The sequence below is a fragment of the Oreochromis aureus genome, linkage group 2 (genome assembly GCF_013358895.1).
Source record: "Oreochromis aureus strain Israel breed Guangdong linkage group 2, ZZ_aureus, whole genome shotgun sequence".
Taxonomy (NCBI): domain Eukaryota; kingdom Metazoa; phylum Chordata; class Actinopteri; order Cichliformes; family Cichlidae; genus Oreochromis; species Oreochromis aureus.
The window spans coordinates 16,266,999-16,285,341 of NC_052943.1; the positions used below are offsets into that span (position 1 = coordinate 16,266,999).

General features: G+C 41.1%; 1 protein-coding gene and 1 long non-coding RNA gene across 8 annotated transcripts in view; one reads left to right on the forward strand and one right to left on the reverse strand.

Annotated features, from left to right (window-relative positions):
- Positions 1 to 18,343, reverse strand: part of dlg3 (discs, large homolog 3 (Drosophila)) — a 101,681-nt gene that overhangs the window by 23,810 nt on the left and 59,528 nt on the right. For 4 of the 7 annotated variants that reach the window (XM_039619638.1, XM_039619635.1, XM_039619654.1 and 1 more), the window contains 7 exons: positions 7,891 to 7,944; positions 7,329 to 7,379; positions 6,036 to 6,160; positions 5,484 to 5,653; positions 5,199 to 5,335; positions 1,906 to 2,050; positions 269 to 431 (listed from right to left, as the gene is read on the reverse strand). In XM_039619638.1, coding sequence (XP_039475572.1) covers positions 269 to 431; positions 1,906 to 2,050; positions 5,199 to 5,335; positions 5,484 to 5,653; positions 6,036 to 6,160; positions 7,329 to 7,379; positions 7,891 to 7,944 — 845 coding nt within the window. The remainder of the gene's footprint in view (positions 1 to 268; positions 432 to 1,905; positions 2,051 to 5,198; positions 5,336 to 5,483; positions 5,654 to 6,035; positions 6,161 to 7,328; positions 7,380 to 7,890; positions 7,945 to 18,343) is intronic. The other 3 variants (XM_031744231.2, XM_031744609.2, XM_031744463.2) reach the window with 1 other exon arrangement.
- On the forward strand, positions 5,634 to 7,188 carry LOC120442681. Its single transcript, XR_005614858.1, has 2 exons — positions 5,634 to 5,667; positions 6,511 to 7,188. It is a non-coding gene; the product is annotated as an uncharacterized LOC120442681 (long non-coding RNA).

The following is an 18,343-nucleotide window of genomic DNA, read 5'->3' on the forward strand; positions in this document are numbered from 1 at the left end:
CTTGAAGCCACCACAACAACGCTTGTACAACAGCAACAAAAAAGAGGCTACTGGGAACAAAATACCATCCATGTTAAATTAAAATAGTTACATATTTTATAACCGTGTTTCTTTAATACAACTACAGCAGCAAATACCAAAAAAGGCCAATAGCTGATCTCCACCAACAACCTGTGCTAAGACTTAGCCAAAGCTACGCTCATACAGCCTTATGAATGTCAGGTTATGGAGGAGGATCATTCATGGAAGAAGCCGGTCTTTAACCTACCTCGTGAAGTCTTCCTCCCCCATCATGTGCCGGGGAACGGGCGAGTACCTGGACGGGGTGACTTGGGGTGGCGGGTACACTGGCTTGGGTTCCATTCCCCCCATGTAGTTGTGGCTTACGTGGTTGTCCACCATGGTGGGGAAGGCTGGAGGGAGGGCCAGGCCAGTAGGGGGAAAGAAAGAATGATTACAACACCTGTGCAACAGCAGGACTGCACAAAACATAACTGCATTAAGCTGGTTGATCAGATATTACCGGCTCCTAAATGACAGCTTCATTACCACACCAAACCACTGATTCATAATGATAATATTCACCTGAATATTGGAGCAAGAAAATTCCACTTTATTGCAACGTGGGTATGATTTTTGTGTCTCTGTGTGAACCAAAGTGGGAACACAATGAAATAAACTGGTCGATATGCATGAGCAGATTAGAATACTTAAGGTGGACCTGTTATCTTGTTTTTTAGCTCCATATATTTATTACTGGACTCTTACTAGACTGACTTTGCCTGATTCACAGCTCAAAATAATCCCTTTGTTAAGTATCTTTTACTAGAGCCAATAACTTCACCCACAGTCTGAAACGGGACCCATGATAGAGGCAATAATCCCTCTCTACAAAACTCTTTATATCCATCTCTCTGGAGTACAGATTATCGATATAAGACAGTTTGTATTATATACGCCTCCAAACAAGTTTTTCTAACTTCTCCATTTCTTTATAACTTGTCTGATCATCTGACTGCTTGTATTTCTGACCACATCTAATTTCTTATTAACTTCTTTCCTGCATTCCCAAAGCTTAGCAATTAACTTGGTGAGAACGATGATATTATTAGGAGTAGAAATAGTGGCCAAAACCACAAAAATAGGACCCAGGTTTTCCTTTAAAGTACCACTGGGACATTTTTTATAAGCTGGCTCGCTTTTGTATGCGCACAATGTAATCTATTGTTTCTGCTATATGTCTGTTGCAAAATAGGGAACTACCACTGACTAATATGTGAAGGCATGTACCGCATTTTTGTAAAAACCTGTTTCCTTGTGCATGCACATAGCAGACAGATCACACACATGAACAGCCTCCTCTTCTGAATTGACATTTTTAGCGTTAGCCGAGCGTGATAAAGCAAGTGAACCACTTCACTTGCAAATCCGGAACCATATCTAGATTCAAGGGTTAGTGAACTTAAACGCAGACGACTTCAAACATTTGGAACTTACAAAACCCTCGATAGCCCCATCTAATACTAAATCACTGTTGTGTGGAAATTTGAGATGCTGCAGCTCAAGCTCTCATGAGCAGGTGGGATGTGAGAAACCATCCACACTCAGTGGGAGGCAGAGAACTGTGCTTGTTGTTGCTGTGGGAAGGATTGTGTGTCTGTGTGCACGAGCGTTCACTACATACACTATGTGGGTGTCTGGGCATAGCAGTTTTGGGGAGAGAACAGTGAACCAACAGAAAATTTCAGAAAACATCGCTGGTAAAGATGAAACTTTAAAAAAACAAAATCATATAAAAAAAATTACTCTTTACCTTACGTCTCTAATTTTGGAGCTTGCTGATTATTGATTAGTGAATTTGCACTTATAGTACGACTACAAGAACAGGAAGAGGTAGATACGTACTGCTGGAGTAGTCTGGTGGGGCATACATGTCGTTCAAATGCACAGGTCCCGGCTTGGCCACCTTGAGGTAAACCATATCGGAGGTGTTCTTCAGTGCAGCTACTGCCTCCTCATGACGCACATCCTGTAGCACGATGTTGTTCACCTGAATGCGACGATAGTCCAGAAATCAGAAGAGGGGGAAGAAAAAAAAAATCTTTGTATCAACACCTGAAAGCCTTGTGTCTCCTGCTGCACTGTGACAACATCACGCATCATAGCAGTCATCACACCAGCCAACACAATAATGAATCATAGCTTGGAGGTATTATGAGATTTCAGTACATTTCAACAGCAAAGTGAAAGGTTGGTGTGCCGTGCAGTGATAACAGAGGTCAAAAGCAGTAGGTAGAGGTTTGAAGGATGCTCTGTTTCTCTTTTAAGATTCAGGTCCCAGGAAATATGCTGCCAGTCAAAAGTTATTCCAGCAGTTTGGTAACATTAAACCAATGTGCTCACTTGCAAAAATGCAATAGAGAACAGGAAATGAAGTCTTGAGAAATTATTAAATTAATGCTTAAATTAATAATGGCATGTTTCTTGATCAGTCTATGATCTGTAGCAGCATACCACCCTGCCAACAGATCTGCATTTTAACTACTGATTTCTTTGAGTTGACATTTTTCTTTTGTGTGCATTTCTTTCAAAGGCCAATTCTCTGCCTTGCCTGCAACTACTTCAAAATGCAGCAGCACGGCTTTCTGCTTGTTTAAGCAGACATCACCCCAAATCCTATTTTCTAAAAGCGATTTTAAGATTTTACTTTTCAGTTTTAAACCACATCTAGGTCTCACCCCCAGCTACGCTGCAGAAATGTTGACTCCATATGAGCCGGACAGCTTTAGATCCTCAGGTGGGGCCCTTCTGGCTGTTTCAAAGTCGAGGCTTAAATCTAAAGGTGACTTTGGGTTTCCCATCAGGGCCCCTCTGATTCGGAACAACCTTCCTGAGGAGAAGAGGTTTGTAGAATGTGGGACTTCTGAATGTTTATAGACTTTATGTGATGTCTTTTTAAAATCTTGTTTTTCAATTTCATTTTCTTTGTAAATATGATCTAAATTTTCTTGTTGTTGTCTCAACCTTGCTTTAATTTCATTCAGCTTTGTTTACCATGAGTAACACCATATCTTATACCTCAGTATCCAGCTTCTTGTGTTTGTCAAACCATTCTTTTCTTTTTTTATTTTGTGAAAAAAATATTATTAATATTAGTAGAAGTAGTATTAAATAAAATGACAGAAGCTAGGCTACAAAAGCCTAATCACTTGTTCAATCTGACAAAAAAAGGTCATGAATGTTACAAAGGTGTTAGAGAATTTCGTAAAATATATTGTCTTTGTATTTAAATAACGATTAATGACAGCTCAGTGATGAGGGCAGCGATAATTACTTGGACTTATACTCATGAATGCTGATTAACGATTGTTTTTTTGAAAAATATCTGCCTTTATCAAATATTTCTGTCTCTCATGCCCAGCTGAGGGACTGCTTTATTGCCCCAACTCGTGACTGTGTTACTTTTCTTATAAATTATTGTAAGTGCTAATAATGTTGTCACATTTAGCTTAAAGTGACAGGATGTGACACCTAAGTAAATAATGTGATGTACCTAACATCTGAGCACTCAGTCAACCCAGTATATTTTAGTGCCATGCAAAAAGTAGTTTCCATCTTCCTAATTTCTTTTTTTTTTTTTTAATATTTGTTACACAAACATATTTCCGATAATTAAACAAGTTTTAATATTAGACAAAGATAACCGTTTGTAGTTTTTAAATGTTGATTTCATCTATTAAGAATAAAAAACCTAACTGAGCCCGGAAAAAATAATTACCCCCTAAACTTAATTGCCACCCTTGGGAGCAAGAAGTGCAATTGAGTGTTTGTGATAACTGTCAATGAGTTGTTCACATTACGGAGAAGTTTTGACCCACTCTTCTTTGCAGAATTATTTTAATTCAGCCACAATGGAGGGTTTTCGAGCATGGACGACCTGTTTAAGGTAATGCCAAAAGATCTACATCGGATTTAAGTCAGGACTTGCACACCTTCATTTTGTTATGATTGAGCCACTCAGAGGTGAACTTGCTGGTATGTTACTGATCATTGTCCTGCTGCATAACCCAACTGGGCTTAAGCTTCAGGGCGTGAACCAAACATTCTCCTTCAGGATTTTCTGGTAGAGCGCAGGCTGTCCAGGTCCTGAAGCAGGAAAGCAGCCCCAAACCATCACAGTACTGCCATCATATTTGACTGTTGATATGTTCTTTTTATAAAATGCTGTGGTCATTTAATGCCAGATGTAATCGGACTTAAACCTTTTTAAAAAAAATCAGTTTTTGTCTCGCCAGCCTACAGAATATATGTTGGGAATCCTGAAGATACTTCTGACAAATTTGAGACGAGCCTTTATCTTCTTTTCGTTCAGAAGTGGCTTTTGCCCTGGAACATGGATGCCATATCTGTCCATTCTCTTTCTTATTGCTAAATCATGAACACCGACCTTAATTTAGGCAAGTGAGGCCTAAAGTTCTTTAGATGTTGTTCTGGGATCGTTTGTGACCTCCTGGATGAGTCGTTGATATGCTCTTGGTAGGCTGGGCAATCCTGAGAAGTTTCCACCACCAAGTTTTCTCCATTTGTAAATAATGACTCTCCCCGTGGGTCACTGGAGTCCCAGAGCCTTAAAATAGCTTTTTAACCCTTCCCAGGCTGACAGATGTCAACATTTGTTGCTTTTTGAACAAACAAAGCCTACTTTGTCTTCGGGTTCTGTTTAAGTGGTTTCTTGATTTAAGAGGTCTGGCAGTAATCAGGGCTGGGTGTGGATAGTAATGTGATTAATGTGATTAATCAATTAATTCGTGATTTAACAAGAGGGTGGCAATTCCTTTTTCCCACAGGACCAGGTAGGTTTGGATTACTTTTTCCCTTAAAAAATGAAATCATCACTTAAAAACTACATTTTGTATTTACTCTGGTTATCTTTGTTTAATATTAGAATTAGCTTGATTATGTAAAACATGTAACTATGACAAATATGTAAAAAAAAAAACCTAAAAAAATTATAAAAGGGACAATTGTTTTCATAGCACTGTACTTGTCCGGTTATAGAAATAGCTTTATAAATTGACTGCAAGGAAAATGCTAAATATCTGTTTAACTTGCAAGTGAACCACACGAACAGCTAATGAATTCATTTGGATTCGAGTGTCAGATATGCTACTGAGTCAGAGGAAGGTGCAGGCTCCTACAGCGAGCAGGCGGTCTCCGGTTTGCAGTCGTCCATCTTTTTGAGCAGCTCCACCTTCTATAATCTTGGTAATATAGATGCTGTTGTCTCCTGGGATATGTTGATTCCCAATCCCTCCAGCAATGCTGAATCCCAGTCCTAGGTGAATAACAAAGACATAAGGATCACCTCTGATTGCATGCTTTCATTCCAGGCCCTATTTGTAAGATTATCTTCATGTTATTTATTACCTTTTAAGCAGCACTGCAATCACTTTCAAAAAGAATATGTTAACACTGACTCTAACCTTTGGGCCCTTTCAGCAGGTTGACCTCCAGAATCGTCTCAGGTGGGGCCTGTCTCCGTCGAACCAATAACCTCACCACTGGTCCTGCCTCTTTCAAGGCTTCCACCGCCCGGCTGTGAACCACCTCAGACACATCGACATCATTCACACGCAGCACGCAGTCGTTAACCCTGTGAAAGAAAAGGTTTAAATGTCACATGTAAAGTGCATGTGGTTGTGTGGAGTTTACTGACTACATAAAAAAGGGACACCCAAGCAAAGCCCGTGTAATCAGAAACCTCAAAAGAACATGAAAAAGAACTTCCATATCATAATTTCTGCATGTTTCAGGCTTTGGTCTTCCAGTGAATCATAAGTCTGAGGAAGCACACAGAGCCTGGGGGCAAAGGGCTGTAGAAACTCTGCCTCCCACACAGCACTGCCTGGCGGGACGCAATGTTGGTGAGCGTTAAAGATGAGAGTAGAGAGGTTAGAATAGAGAGAGTATAGAGGATGTAGCGGAGCTTAAGAGTTGAAGAAATAGGAGGCAGCAGGAGGAAGACGGTAACTTACCCCAGCCGTCCATCCATAGCAGCTGCTCCTCCGGGGATGATCTTGGTGATGAAGATCCCTGGATCATCAGGAATGTGGGGATTGTCTATTCCTCCAGCAATGCTGAAGCCCAGACCAGAGTTCCCCTGAAAAAAGGTTAAGATTAACATTTTCAGCAGGATATGATAAACAGCGAACAAAGTAAGCTCAAGGTTAGTGCAATTTATCTCTTTTAGTGTATTTAAATCATGTGATAGAGGCAAAATGATCCAGAGATTTCTCCAGGCACTTCCTGATGCCTGTTTCAGTGGAGGCTCCTGTGTGTGACCGCACGTCCCCACGTGTGACAAATTGAAATGCCATTAGAAGAGGGAGCATGCACTCTATGAACCCACAGAGAGATATTTGTGTATGAAGTACATTAAAAATCTGGGGTAAAGATGAGCTCAGAGTCGTCATTTCGGTTGCCTGATACAATGCTTCTCACTCTCTGCAGGAGATGGATACTGCCACCTCCTGCCGTTCCTGTCCCTGAAATGACAGAGGACCCATTTTGATCCAGCGGGACGAGGCACACTGCTGCATCTGACAGCCATGGCCACAGAGACAGGCAGCAAACAAGACAGCTGAGAAAAGACTTCGCTTTATTATTTTCTATAATTAATGAGCAACAGTCGCAACAAATTAGGACAGAGGGAGGCTGAGGCCTCCCAGTGTGCTGCTCTGGAGCCAAGAGGAGTACACTGGGCCTTACCACCAAAAGTTACACACCCACAGACCTTTTAAAGTGTGTCTGTGCATAGTTTATTTAAGCTTTCTACATGGAGAAATGCCACTTAGAGCGGAAGGGGCAAAGAGATATGCTGCATCTACCGTGGGTTCGCAGATGCATCTATACGTGGGTGGAATAATGAGAGCAGAAATGTACAGTATAGCTCTGCCACTAAACCTGAGCCACCGCTGACAAGTGCAGCGGTGGCTGCTAAACAATTGCACAGGAAGGTGCTTTACATTTCTGGTGTCTGCTGATGACATGTGTATCAGGATTATGTAAAAAGCCATGCCTAGCTGGCGTTAATGTGGGTCACATAGGACATCACACTTACGACGTTGCTAATGCAGTGAGAAAACGCCTGTCTTCACTTGCATAAAATTTTATATAAATTAACAATCATTAAGATTTGTCTTTGGTATTCATTTAGACTGAGCTGCTTACCACCACCTAGTGGGGAGAAATCCATCAATCATGTGAAAAAAAAAAATCAGAAAGAGGATACTGTGGGAGAAATGCATCCACAATGTGGTAAAACTTACCCTCTCCAAAATGATCTCTTCATATTTATACATCCCATCACTTCCATTAACCTGCCAAAAACAAAACACAAAAAATGAACAGCATGGTTAGTGACACCTCTGAAGACAAAGTATGTAGTTTGCCAACACGTAAGAAAAATGTGTGCAAATGCTTCGGCAAAATCCTTCATTGTATATCCAAAAAAACAAAAGGAAAAAGAAAAAGATCAGACTGAATACAAGAAACCCAGTAAATCGGGATTAGTGTCAAAATATGGCTTTACTATATATATGAAAACCACCACACATTTCTTAATGCTGTAAATGAGAGGTGCATTTCTTTCTTAAAATGCAAACGCTGTAAGAATACATGCGCAACTGCAGAATGCACAATCCCAACAAACGGGCAGAGTCAATAGGAAAATGGATGTCGGTCCACATGGCAAACAGCATGTTGCTGCCAGGAGGAGGCCTTTTCATCCACACACACTCGCAAACATACAAACATGTTCATGCACTGACACAGGGGAAGTGTGAATGAGAGGGATATATACTGTAACAGACAACGAGAACAGATACTTACATAAGGGCCTGCATCTAGTGAGTCTGCGTTGACAATGATGGGGGGAGGGTTGGCCTGTGAATATGAAGAGATACACATTATCTCAGTGTGTGAGGCTGGCAGCACGCAGACGTAATGCGGTACACACACTATCACTTGGGAGCAAAATGAACGGATGCCACGGGAACAGGCAGTGAGTCTCCTTGGGAGTGAGACTGGGGAGAGAGATGAGGGTGGGGTGGGAGGGGTTGAAAGGGGGTGTGAGGACTGAGAATGAGGACTGGGGCAGTGAGACTGCTGCTTATTAACCGTCACAGCCAGACATCCTGCGGTCACCTCATAAAACAAACCAGCTTGTGTTCCAGCTGTTGGCACAATACGTTTATCCCACATCTACTTCCACATAATGAAAGCACGGAGCATCATCTAGAAAAATGCATGAATTTTGGCTTGGTGCGCTACAAGGTTTACGGAATTAGACAAACTCTACACAATAATCCCCGTCACGTCTGTTATTCTACATGCAAACAGGCAGTTATTTAATCTCTCTATATGCAAAATATCTGTCTGTCGTACTTGTTTAGTGAACAGAAAATAACTGGTGCTTGGTCTGAAATAACTCATTTAAACGCATCATGATGCCAATTTTTTAATAAACTTTTTCACCTTTTTCAGTTGTCCGGACGCAACAGTTTAACAGCAAAACAGACAGAGAGGTCAGTAACTGCTTGTTGCGGGGTTACTGTCAAAAGTTAAGGGTCAAACAATTCTTGAGTACTATGATGGGTTAAATTAGCTCAAAATATAATGAATACAGACTCTAAAAGCTATTTTAGATTTCTTGGTAATAATTTTTAGGGAAATTGTTTATTCTCTTGTTTTTGTTTCCGTTAAGGCTTTAAAAAAGCTCAAATGTACAATAGGGAGCACGTCTTCCTAGCAGAAATATCAAAAGCAGCATTTAAAAAGCCAAACTCAAACAAAATTAAGTTTCACAGTCCAATTAACCTCCCAGCTCAGCTCTATTGTGCCACCTGGTGTTTCTTTGCCCACTTCAGGCATGCAGAGTTTGATGGAGGGGGTTTGTGTTGGAGCAGCCGATGGCCATCCTTTACTTCTACAGGTTTGATTGACTTGTGTGCGTGAGGGGGATGCAGACAGCGGTGCTTGCAGGGCCTTATACTTCCAGGTCCAGCACTGAGGAGAAAATCCTTCGCTGTCTGTCTTAACACTAACCTCGCCAACCTCTCCCAATCTCATCCTATCACCTTACAGCGTACAGTGCCTGTGTTTAAGCAGGTAAGTTTGACTGATTCTGAAGACTTACATATTACACATCGCCTATGATAGATTTTTTCAATCTAAACTGTGTTACTGTGCCATTTCCACTTTATAATGTATAACTACCTGCAGTGATGCTGCTCTACTGCTCTACAGTATGAGCACATATACACAGATGTACATGATATATAATTAGATATAGGGAAATGAAATTCAGGAATCTGGGATTTGGTTTGATAAAATGAAACTATATAAATTCTTTTTTCAGTTAACTTCAGTTTGTCACATTCATGATATAAAAATCCACTTCTACTTGCTCTATTGAACAGTTACCATCAATTATTTACAAAGGCATGGATATTAAAGGGACACACGCGGGATGAATGGTAGAACAAGATGAACATTTTTATATTGTCTTACTGTTTATATATCTACTATATTTCTTAGCAGGTCCTCAGCTGTCTGGGGTGATGTGCATTTTATTGTCAAGTCCTTGAATATACACTCACTCACACTTTATTAGGTACACATCGCTAGTACTGGGTTGGACCCCCTTTTCCCTTCAGAACTGCCTTAAGTGATCATGGCATAGATTCAGCAGGGTGCTGCAGACATGATACCATCACATACTTGCAGCATGTTTGTTATCTGCACAGCCATTGTGTAAATATCCCGTTCTAGCACATCCCAAAGATAATCTACTGGACTGAGATCTGATGGCTAAAAGTGGTTATCAGTAGATTGGTGCATAATTGTGGTCATAAAGTGGTGGATATGACCACAACAATACTTAGGTAGGCTGTGGTGTTTAAATAACTCAGTTGTTATTGAGGGGCCCAAAGAATGCCCACCAACAACAACCTAAACTGTTGATACAAGGGACGATGGATCCACGCTTTTATATTGATTGAACCAAATTATGAAACTGCCATCTTAAGTTCAGCAGAAATAGTCCACTTTTGGTGACTTGTTGCCTTAGTACTTTGCTGACTGTGGCCTTCTTCTGCTACAAGATTAGACATGTGTATTCAGATATGCTCTTCTGCATTTCTTGGTTGTAAAAAGTGGTTATTTTAGTTGCTGTTGCCTTCCTAACACCTCGAAGCAGTCTCCTCTGACCTCTGGGATCAACAAGGCATTGTTGATTGCCCGAGAACTGCTACTCACTGGATATTTTCTCTTTTTAAAGACTATTTTCTGCAAGCCCTAGAGATGGTTGTGGAGAAAAATAGCAGTAGATCAGCAGTTTCTGAAATGCTCTGGCTCCATAAAGCATGCCATGTTCAAGTAACGTAAATCATCTTTCTCCCTCATTCTGATGCTTATTTTGAATTTCAAAAGGTGGTCCTAACCACGCATACATGCCTAAATGCACTGGGTTTCTGCCACGTGATCAATTGATAGTTGCGGTGTAGATATTTGTGGTGATGAGCAGTTGAATAGGTGTACCAAGTGAAGTGGCAGGTGAGTGTACATCATGCTAATAAAGACATTTACTGTAAGATGTTAATCTACTTGAACGGCATTAAACAAGCCTCTGATTCAGGGTTTTCAATCAAGCTGCTTGTGGCTGCAACACATCTGTGTCTACAAAACAGTGGCTTGACACACACTCTTGACAAAAGAGTTCATCCTTTGATCAAAAGCGCCTTGCAAGATATGCATAATTTCATTCACACTTCTCAGTGTCAAGTTCCCTGGTAATGAAGGTAGGTCTCCAGACAAAGAGGAGCTGTAGTTTTAACCTGCTCCACTCAGTAATGATGTGCTATGACTCTGGACAGCTGTGGCCCTCCTCCTCCTCGTCCTCCCTCCCAGTCAGCACAATTGGGCCGTCGCTGTTATCTGCATATGGACTAACAGATGCTCATGTCTGTGCTTGTGTTTGCACATTTCTCACGAACGGCTTGCACTTTCCCCTCCCTTCATCTTAGACCCCAACTCAACAGAAGATTTTGGTGGTGAAAGCATGTTTTATGTCAGTGGCAGTCTACTGTGAATGAAAACCATGAAACCGTAGTTGACGAAACACAGCCTGGGGGCACCTCGGGGGAATACACTGGCTACTGTTGTCCCTTGGTGACTGACAGACTAAGCTACTGAATCCACTACTGAGACCACATGTGAACACACCTGTTACAGTATAATGCCTCCAGTGCTTATCGTAAGTAACACAGGAAACCAATGCTTCCCGAGGGGATCACCGAACCTACAACTCTGGCTGAAAGACAATAAACCTATCAGTGGTAAAAAATACAGCAGCATTATCCTGGCCTGGGATTGCTGCGTAATCCCTCTATCTGAATCTCACATAACAAGCAAACAAAAAGGAATAATGGAAGATAATCTCACCCTGAGTTTGTTTAACATTTAGCAATTTACCCAGGTAACTTGGATTGGACTGGATTACCGCCCCGCCTCCCCCTGTGGACAACCTGCTCTCACCTCTATGCTAACCTCACGCACAGGAAACAAAACAGCTGATTAAAGAGATCTGACCATAAAGGAAGATTAAAATACATAGCAGAGGTAGCATATACCACTACCTGTGCTATAATAGCCCCTTTAGAAGAACGACGTCTTACAGTATCTGGATTTTCCTACCGTGAGGTCACACATGTGAAGCGAAAATTCTGACTTTCTATGTCTATGCCTCTCCAAACACTCAGTGAGTCTCCTTGAGACTGTAAAATCCACTCAATGTCTGAATTTTGCAGAAGAAATTTACATGGCAGCCACATTGGAGTTTTGTCTCGATCTATTATCTGGATAATTACATCCAATCCACGGGCATCTGCAAGTACACCTGGTACAATAAGCACTCTAATTATCACAATTCTTCCCACATGGGCAGTGTATCTTCTGTTTTTTTGTTAATAAACATCATTCTCCAGGTAAAAAGGAAACAACAGCATGATTGGTTTATTTTAATAATTTTTGTCGAAAAACGGAACTTGCTAGTTGTAAGAAGTCATGTGAGGTGACCTTTTAACTTCCCGGGCAGATTGTTTTTTAATAATGTGCCCACGGCAGATGGCATTCACAGCTGGCTGGGGTCCAATCACATCGCAAGCCAGTTGATCTGATCACAGAGCATTCAGTGAGCATTTGCACCTTTCATTTAAAAGTGCTTTTTCTCATCTAGAAAAGACACTTTGACGGTGGCCACATTAGAGTCGGGTTTCAACAAAAGCTCATTAAGGTGTATGAGTACGACTGCAAAAGACTTTTAACTCCAGACTTTAATCATTTATACAAACAGTTGCTGTTCTTTACATGTGTCCATTTGCAGTGGTAAGTTCAGGCTGAAGCTTTAGCACAATCCTGCAGGGACACCCATACAAACAAGCTGCGATATGGACACAAAGACCTAATGCGCACACGAGGACAATAAGTCCAGACTGCCTCCCCAGCATGAGCTCCTTCCAACAAGTCCACACTGACCACCGGGAGCGATGATCGCCACAGTGCTTTCTTTCTCTCACTCCCGAGGTTCATCTGTTCATGATGGTTTCCTATTCACCAATCTATCATCTTGCTCTTCTGTCAGTTGCGACTGTGGCGTCTGTCTCTTGTCTCTCGGCATCACAGAGCTTGTGTATCATGTTCTAGTGGCACTGCACCACACAGCACTCAACTTGGCTGCAGACCCTCAGGACAGTAAAGCTACACAGACTCCCAGTGAACCTTGGCAAGTGCAGGGCACAGGCTTCATCCAAATTGTTAAATAATCAATGTGTTCCCATGGTAACCAGCGCTCGCACAGCATTGGCCGGCAAACCGGCTTAGCCACCTCCCCTTGCTCCACCTCTCAGGGCTCTCGCTGTTACCTCACTGCAGTTTATGTGGCTCTGTGCTCACACATGCCCGGCCATAGGCTGGATGTGCCTGACTGCCTTTTCTACACAGACGCAAGAACATACACACCGCAGAGCCCACACACCGATTTAAGTGAATACCACAGCTTATAATTTACATGTCTATAAAGATGTGAACCATCACCATTTAAGGCACAAATCCATTAGAAGGAATATTCTTTTTATTCTGACTATGCATATGTTTAATAGCACACAGGCAGGCGGGTACTGAAAGGAAAAGGTTCCTTGTACAGGGTTAGATGAGATCATTGAAAACACAATAATACTGAAACAAATATGTTTATCACTACAGCATTAACTGCTTGACTAGCACAAACTTTTCTAAAATTAACAATTTACTGTTTTATAGGTGATTTTTTTTTACAGTTTTTACAGCTTTTTACTTTTTATTACTTCCTAAGATAAGATAAAAGGCTACTGAGGGATAGTCATATCTACTGTACAAGCCTGAATAGTACAAATAATCCACTCCAATATGGGGAGCAAAATGAGTCTAAACAGGTTTGCACACAGCCTCTCTTTAACATATAATTACTACTGTGGTAAACAAATGGCAAAAAAACATAACAAATATCAACAAATCTAATTTTAAATGTGTTGGTGAAGCTTGCATAACATATACGCAGGCAGCTGCCTCTGTTCCAAATAATCCAAAACCTTAGGAAGGTTTGACTGTCAGCATTACATTCTGTGCTTTAAACCCTCATCTTCGTCATAGGTAGAGGGGGGAAGAAGACGGAGAGGCTTCAGCATGTGCACGGTGACAGCATGCTGACAGGGCAATAACCCTTTCCTCCTTAGCAAACATTTCCATATCAGTTCTGCTCTCACCAAGGCACGCTGACATGGGAGCTCAGTCTCCAGTGGTGACATCGCGGTGAAATATGACAGTCAGCCCCGCTCAGACGATGTGCCCAGTCATTTAAATGCTTCAGCCGATGCTGAAGGAAGCTCTTCCCGGGCCCCAAGTCAGTGCTAATAGCAGATAGGAGAACAAGGCATGCTATGACGTGCTTACGTTATCTAAAAAAGTAGATGCCTCTAGCTGTGCTGCGTTTGTTTTCTAGCAGAATGTGGGATGAGAGATGCAGTCGGTGCTGCTGCTCTGATCCTTCGGCTCTTATTGGCTTCTCGTAGGCCACGCTGCAGTCTAATCAATACCTGCTCAATTACCATGCGCCCAACATCTCATTCCCGCTGTATCCCCTGTGCCAGCGGGAAGAGGGAGGGCGAGAAGCAAGGTGAGAGAAGAAGCATCTGAGAAGGCTGAACAGATGACAGCGAGAGATGTTTTACTCGCAGATGCTGTCAAAACTCAATGTCAGGGACAAAGGCGGAATAACGAGATGTAATAAAGAAAATCCCACAGCGGTAAAGGTCAACTGCTCCAGCTCTCCCTCTACAACGGTAGCTGAATTCAGCCATTCATTTCAATGGGGAAATTAATTAGTTCGCACATAAAACAGACCAATTAAAGCTCAAAGTTTTCTGATTTGATGGCTATGATTGAGCATTTTGACTATGTTGCCCCCCCCGCTTCCAAACCCTCCCAACACACACCGCAGACACACATCCATGAAACTATAATTAATAGCCCGTCACAGCTGTCAGCAGCACACCCTCCTCATCTTTATGTAATATTACAAAAGCATGCTCTGGCTTACCTCTCTGCCATGCTGAGCAGCTTCAAATGAGAGCTGGCTAGTTTGACCTTCACAAGTAGCAGCCACTAGGTAGAAGTACTGAGTGTAACGAATATTCATAACAATGTTGCTCAAGAAGGCTTCCTACAGCTGATCGGGTTTGAACTTGACTGCACCTCGCTCTGTGTGCTTGTGACAGTACATCCGGCATGTGGCAAGCGTGGATTCTGACACGACAAAATGGGAAAAGAGCAGGTTGTAAATAATAACATTAATAGTGGCTGACATTGCTCACGCTGGTTCACGGTGACAATGTCATGGCTTACTGGCACACTTGAATACAGCTGAACTTCTATTAATGTTATTACAGTGTAGTTAGACAGACCTGTGCTTTTCCAAGTGGGGTGGGTGATATTTTAGTATTTTCCTTTTTCAAAAGCAACATGTTTCCACAAATGTCTTTGATTTACTTTGACTTTGATTGTAGCGAGAACTAACGCGCCTGATTTATGGAGAATTTTTTCATGAATCTGCCACACAGCAAAGACACCAGCAAATCCATACACCACACTAATTGTAAGACTCCACCTTAATTGTGATGTCAAACATTCTCCTATGAAAGTTTTGTGACTGCATCGTGAATGCTTGTAATGCTTTCATAATAAAAAAAACCCAGTCAAAACACTCAAAACCACAGTAGATTTCTCTATTTTTCCATGACGACAGATACACAGAGACAAACAAATGGCCTTATTAATATCATGACTTTAGCCGTTCTTTATTTTCTAATATCAGCACTGCTGTGGTCTGTGTGTTTTTGGAAAAATGACAAAGCAACAAAGCAGTTGCTGCAGGTGATTATCTAAATCAAGGATCTAAACCCTGAGGGCGTTATAAATAAAGAAAACTTGAAACATTTTTTGCAATCTACAGATAATAAGGTACAGAATAAACCTACAGATTTCAACAAAATATTGTTCGATTAAAGAAAACCATATTTATTTAACAGCAGAAATGTTGAGAACGATTATTTTTGACTAAATAAATATTAGTTTTTCATTTATACATTCCAAAAAAGGGCCTGATTGTCCAGTTTAGAAGCAATCGATTAATGGATTCAACTGACTGACTCAGTATCCTAACCATGTTTTTATTTTTTGCTTTTAAAGACCATACAATCCATACATTCATGCAACATATAAAGCTGCACGACAAGTGATGCATCGGTGTTGGTCCTATGACTGAGTCATCCCTGCTTTTCAGATGTTGCTGCTAATAAGTGGGTAACAGCATTACAGGTGCTCTTGGAAACAGCCAACCGCTGTGCTAAAGATGGGTAATGAAAAACTTATAAACAATAATCATCACAGATTTTTAGCAGATACATGTACTGGGAAAATGACTAAACTGCTAATTCAAATTAGTCACTGGTCTCACAACCAGCACCACCGAGTCAATGTCACAGAGAAACAGCTCCAATGAAAACTACCACATGTGCTGTGGTGAGGCTTCACAGTGACAGGAGTAATAGTCATCAGCATAATCCTGCCTGCACAGGTCACTGTAGCATGTTAGCGCTCTGCTTTTGACTGGTTATCCTGAAAAAGCCTCTGAATTTATTTCTCTCTGATGGTTTGGATTTGTAACTCAGGACTAGCTACAACCAACTGAGTGCTGCCATTTTCAAGCTTTCATTGGTTTACTACTCTGCTGCTCTGATATGAAGTATTCCTAATTTTGGTTTATTTTGCATGTGCTAAGTTACGAAGATGCATCTTCAGCAAATAACTAAAAATTTGGACATTATTTTCAGTGGAGGAAAACAAGCTTCCATGGAGGAAACAGCCAGGCAGGATGAGATGAGATATTTCACAATGCGAGTGCAAATACTTAAGAAAATATCCAGAAATTAGCTCTAAATAAATTAGCTAAATAAGATCTTATAAGTTAAATATCAGATGAATATTTAGGTCAGCTGTTTTACTTAAAGATTGATTTTTAGTCTGTTATGCCTTTATTAGGCAGCAAAAGTAACAGTAACAGAGAGATGGGAAGATGGGCAGAGAGGGTGGATGAGCAGTTACCAGCCTCCACCAGGTGAACATGCAATAGTTTTACATGAAGGTTTTTGTATGGACTAATGTGGCAATAAAAATGATTTTAACTGTGAGTTTCACGGTTGCTGGCACATGAATTTTTAGTCATGGACAGAGCTGCATTAGCCGTTTCTAGTTGTAGCTTCAAATTTACCAAAAACACAACTGTTTATATTCTAAGAAACTAAGATTTTCATCAGTCTTAAATCTATCCTGACATCTCAAATGTATTAAAGACATGAAATCTTACAGAAGTATCATACTGAAAATCAAAGCGATCCTCATGAAAATAAATAAACACTGCGAGTAGCAAACAATGTTGTTTTTTAATGCTCTGTTTTCACTTTTGTCACCTTTCTTTATTCCTTTCCAGTGAACCCCAGATCACAATCTTCTGAGCTGCATTTAAACCAATCCAATTTTAGACTTTTTTTCCTTTAATTGGGAACACTGCAACTGTGATTCTGCTTCATGGTCCTAACAGTATTGCAAACACGATCCTTAAACCCCTTAAGTGCATGTTATTGCAAGAAAAGAGATTAGCTTTCTCTAATTTCCTTTACCTGCTTTTGACTACACACGATTTTGCTCACACAGTCCTACCGTTCATCAAATCTGCTAGAATATTTTGGACTAAATGGCCGCTGCAGCTGTTCAGGCAGCGCTCGTTCACAAAGCAAAATCATGAGACAGTGATAAAACTATAGAGAGCAAATACAGAGTGCTTAGCGATCCACTGTAAAATAATATAGTGAAAATAACAAGCCTAACTTTGGCCTAAAGGCCAATAAAAACCATTCGTCCCCATCTCTCAGGAGCCGAGGCCTGTCTCAACACAGCAGCAGAGATCCTCCTGTCATGGTTGAGGTTTCATGATTTTCTATAAGCTCCACTTGGGAACGCCCACGTGCACACAAATCTCCATTCACTACCCGTGCCTGAGTTTTGGCTCACAATAAGTGTAGGTGTTGAAAGTGATGAAGAATTACAGTAAGTAGGACACAAGCGAGGCAACAAATACAAGAGCTGTGCCTCTAGTTTCCCTCTGATAGTTATGAATACATGAGCACATTTATCCATATGCTGATGTATTTAGCGCCAAACAGCAGAGGGGAACAAAAGAAACAGGGCATTGTTTTAAACGTTTGTAGCACTTTGGTGATTGCCAAATCAATCTGCCTCCTGTCGAGGGTCCAGATTGCCTATTTTTCACTGCCCACCTTGGGCTGTGTTCAGGAAAGACACACTGTCCCCTAAAGAATGGGTTTCAGCCAAGAGCAGAGCAGCCATATTACTGGACTGGAGAGATGACACACTGATCTGAAAACATGCAAACCTTTTATTTCTCTGACACAAAAACCCCCACTGTATACCAGCTGGCTGCTGAAACACAACAACTGTTTTAATAGATGGAATATGATGGCAAAATAAATGGGCTGCAGGCATTAATAAATAAAAGGAATGGATTAAAATATCTTTATCATGTTTTCTGTCAAACGTGAAGATGCATGCTTAGCTTCAAGACTATAAATAGCGAGAATAAGCCCGTTGGACTCTTTACAAATAAAGGTATGAG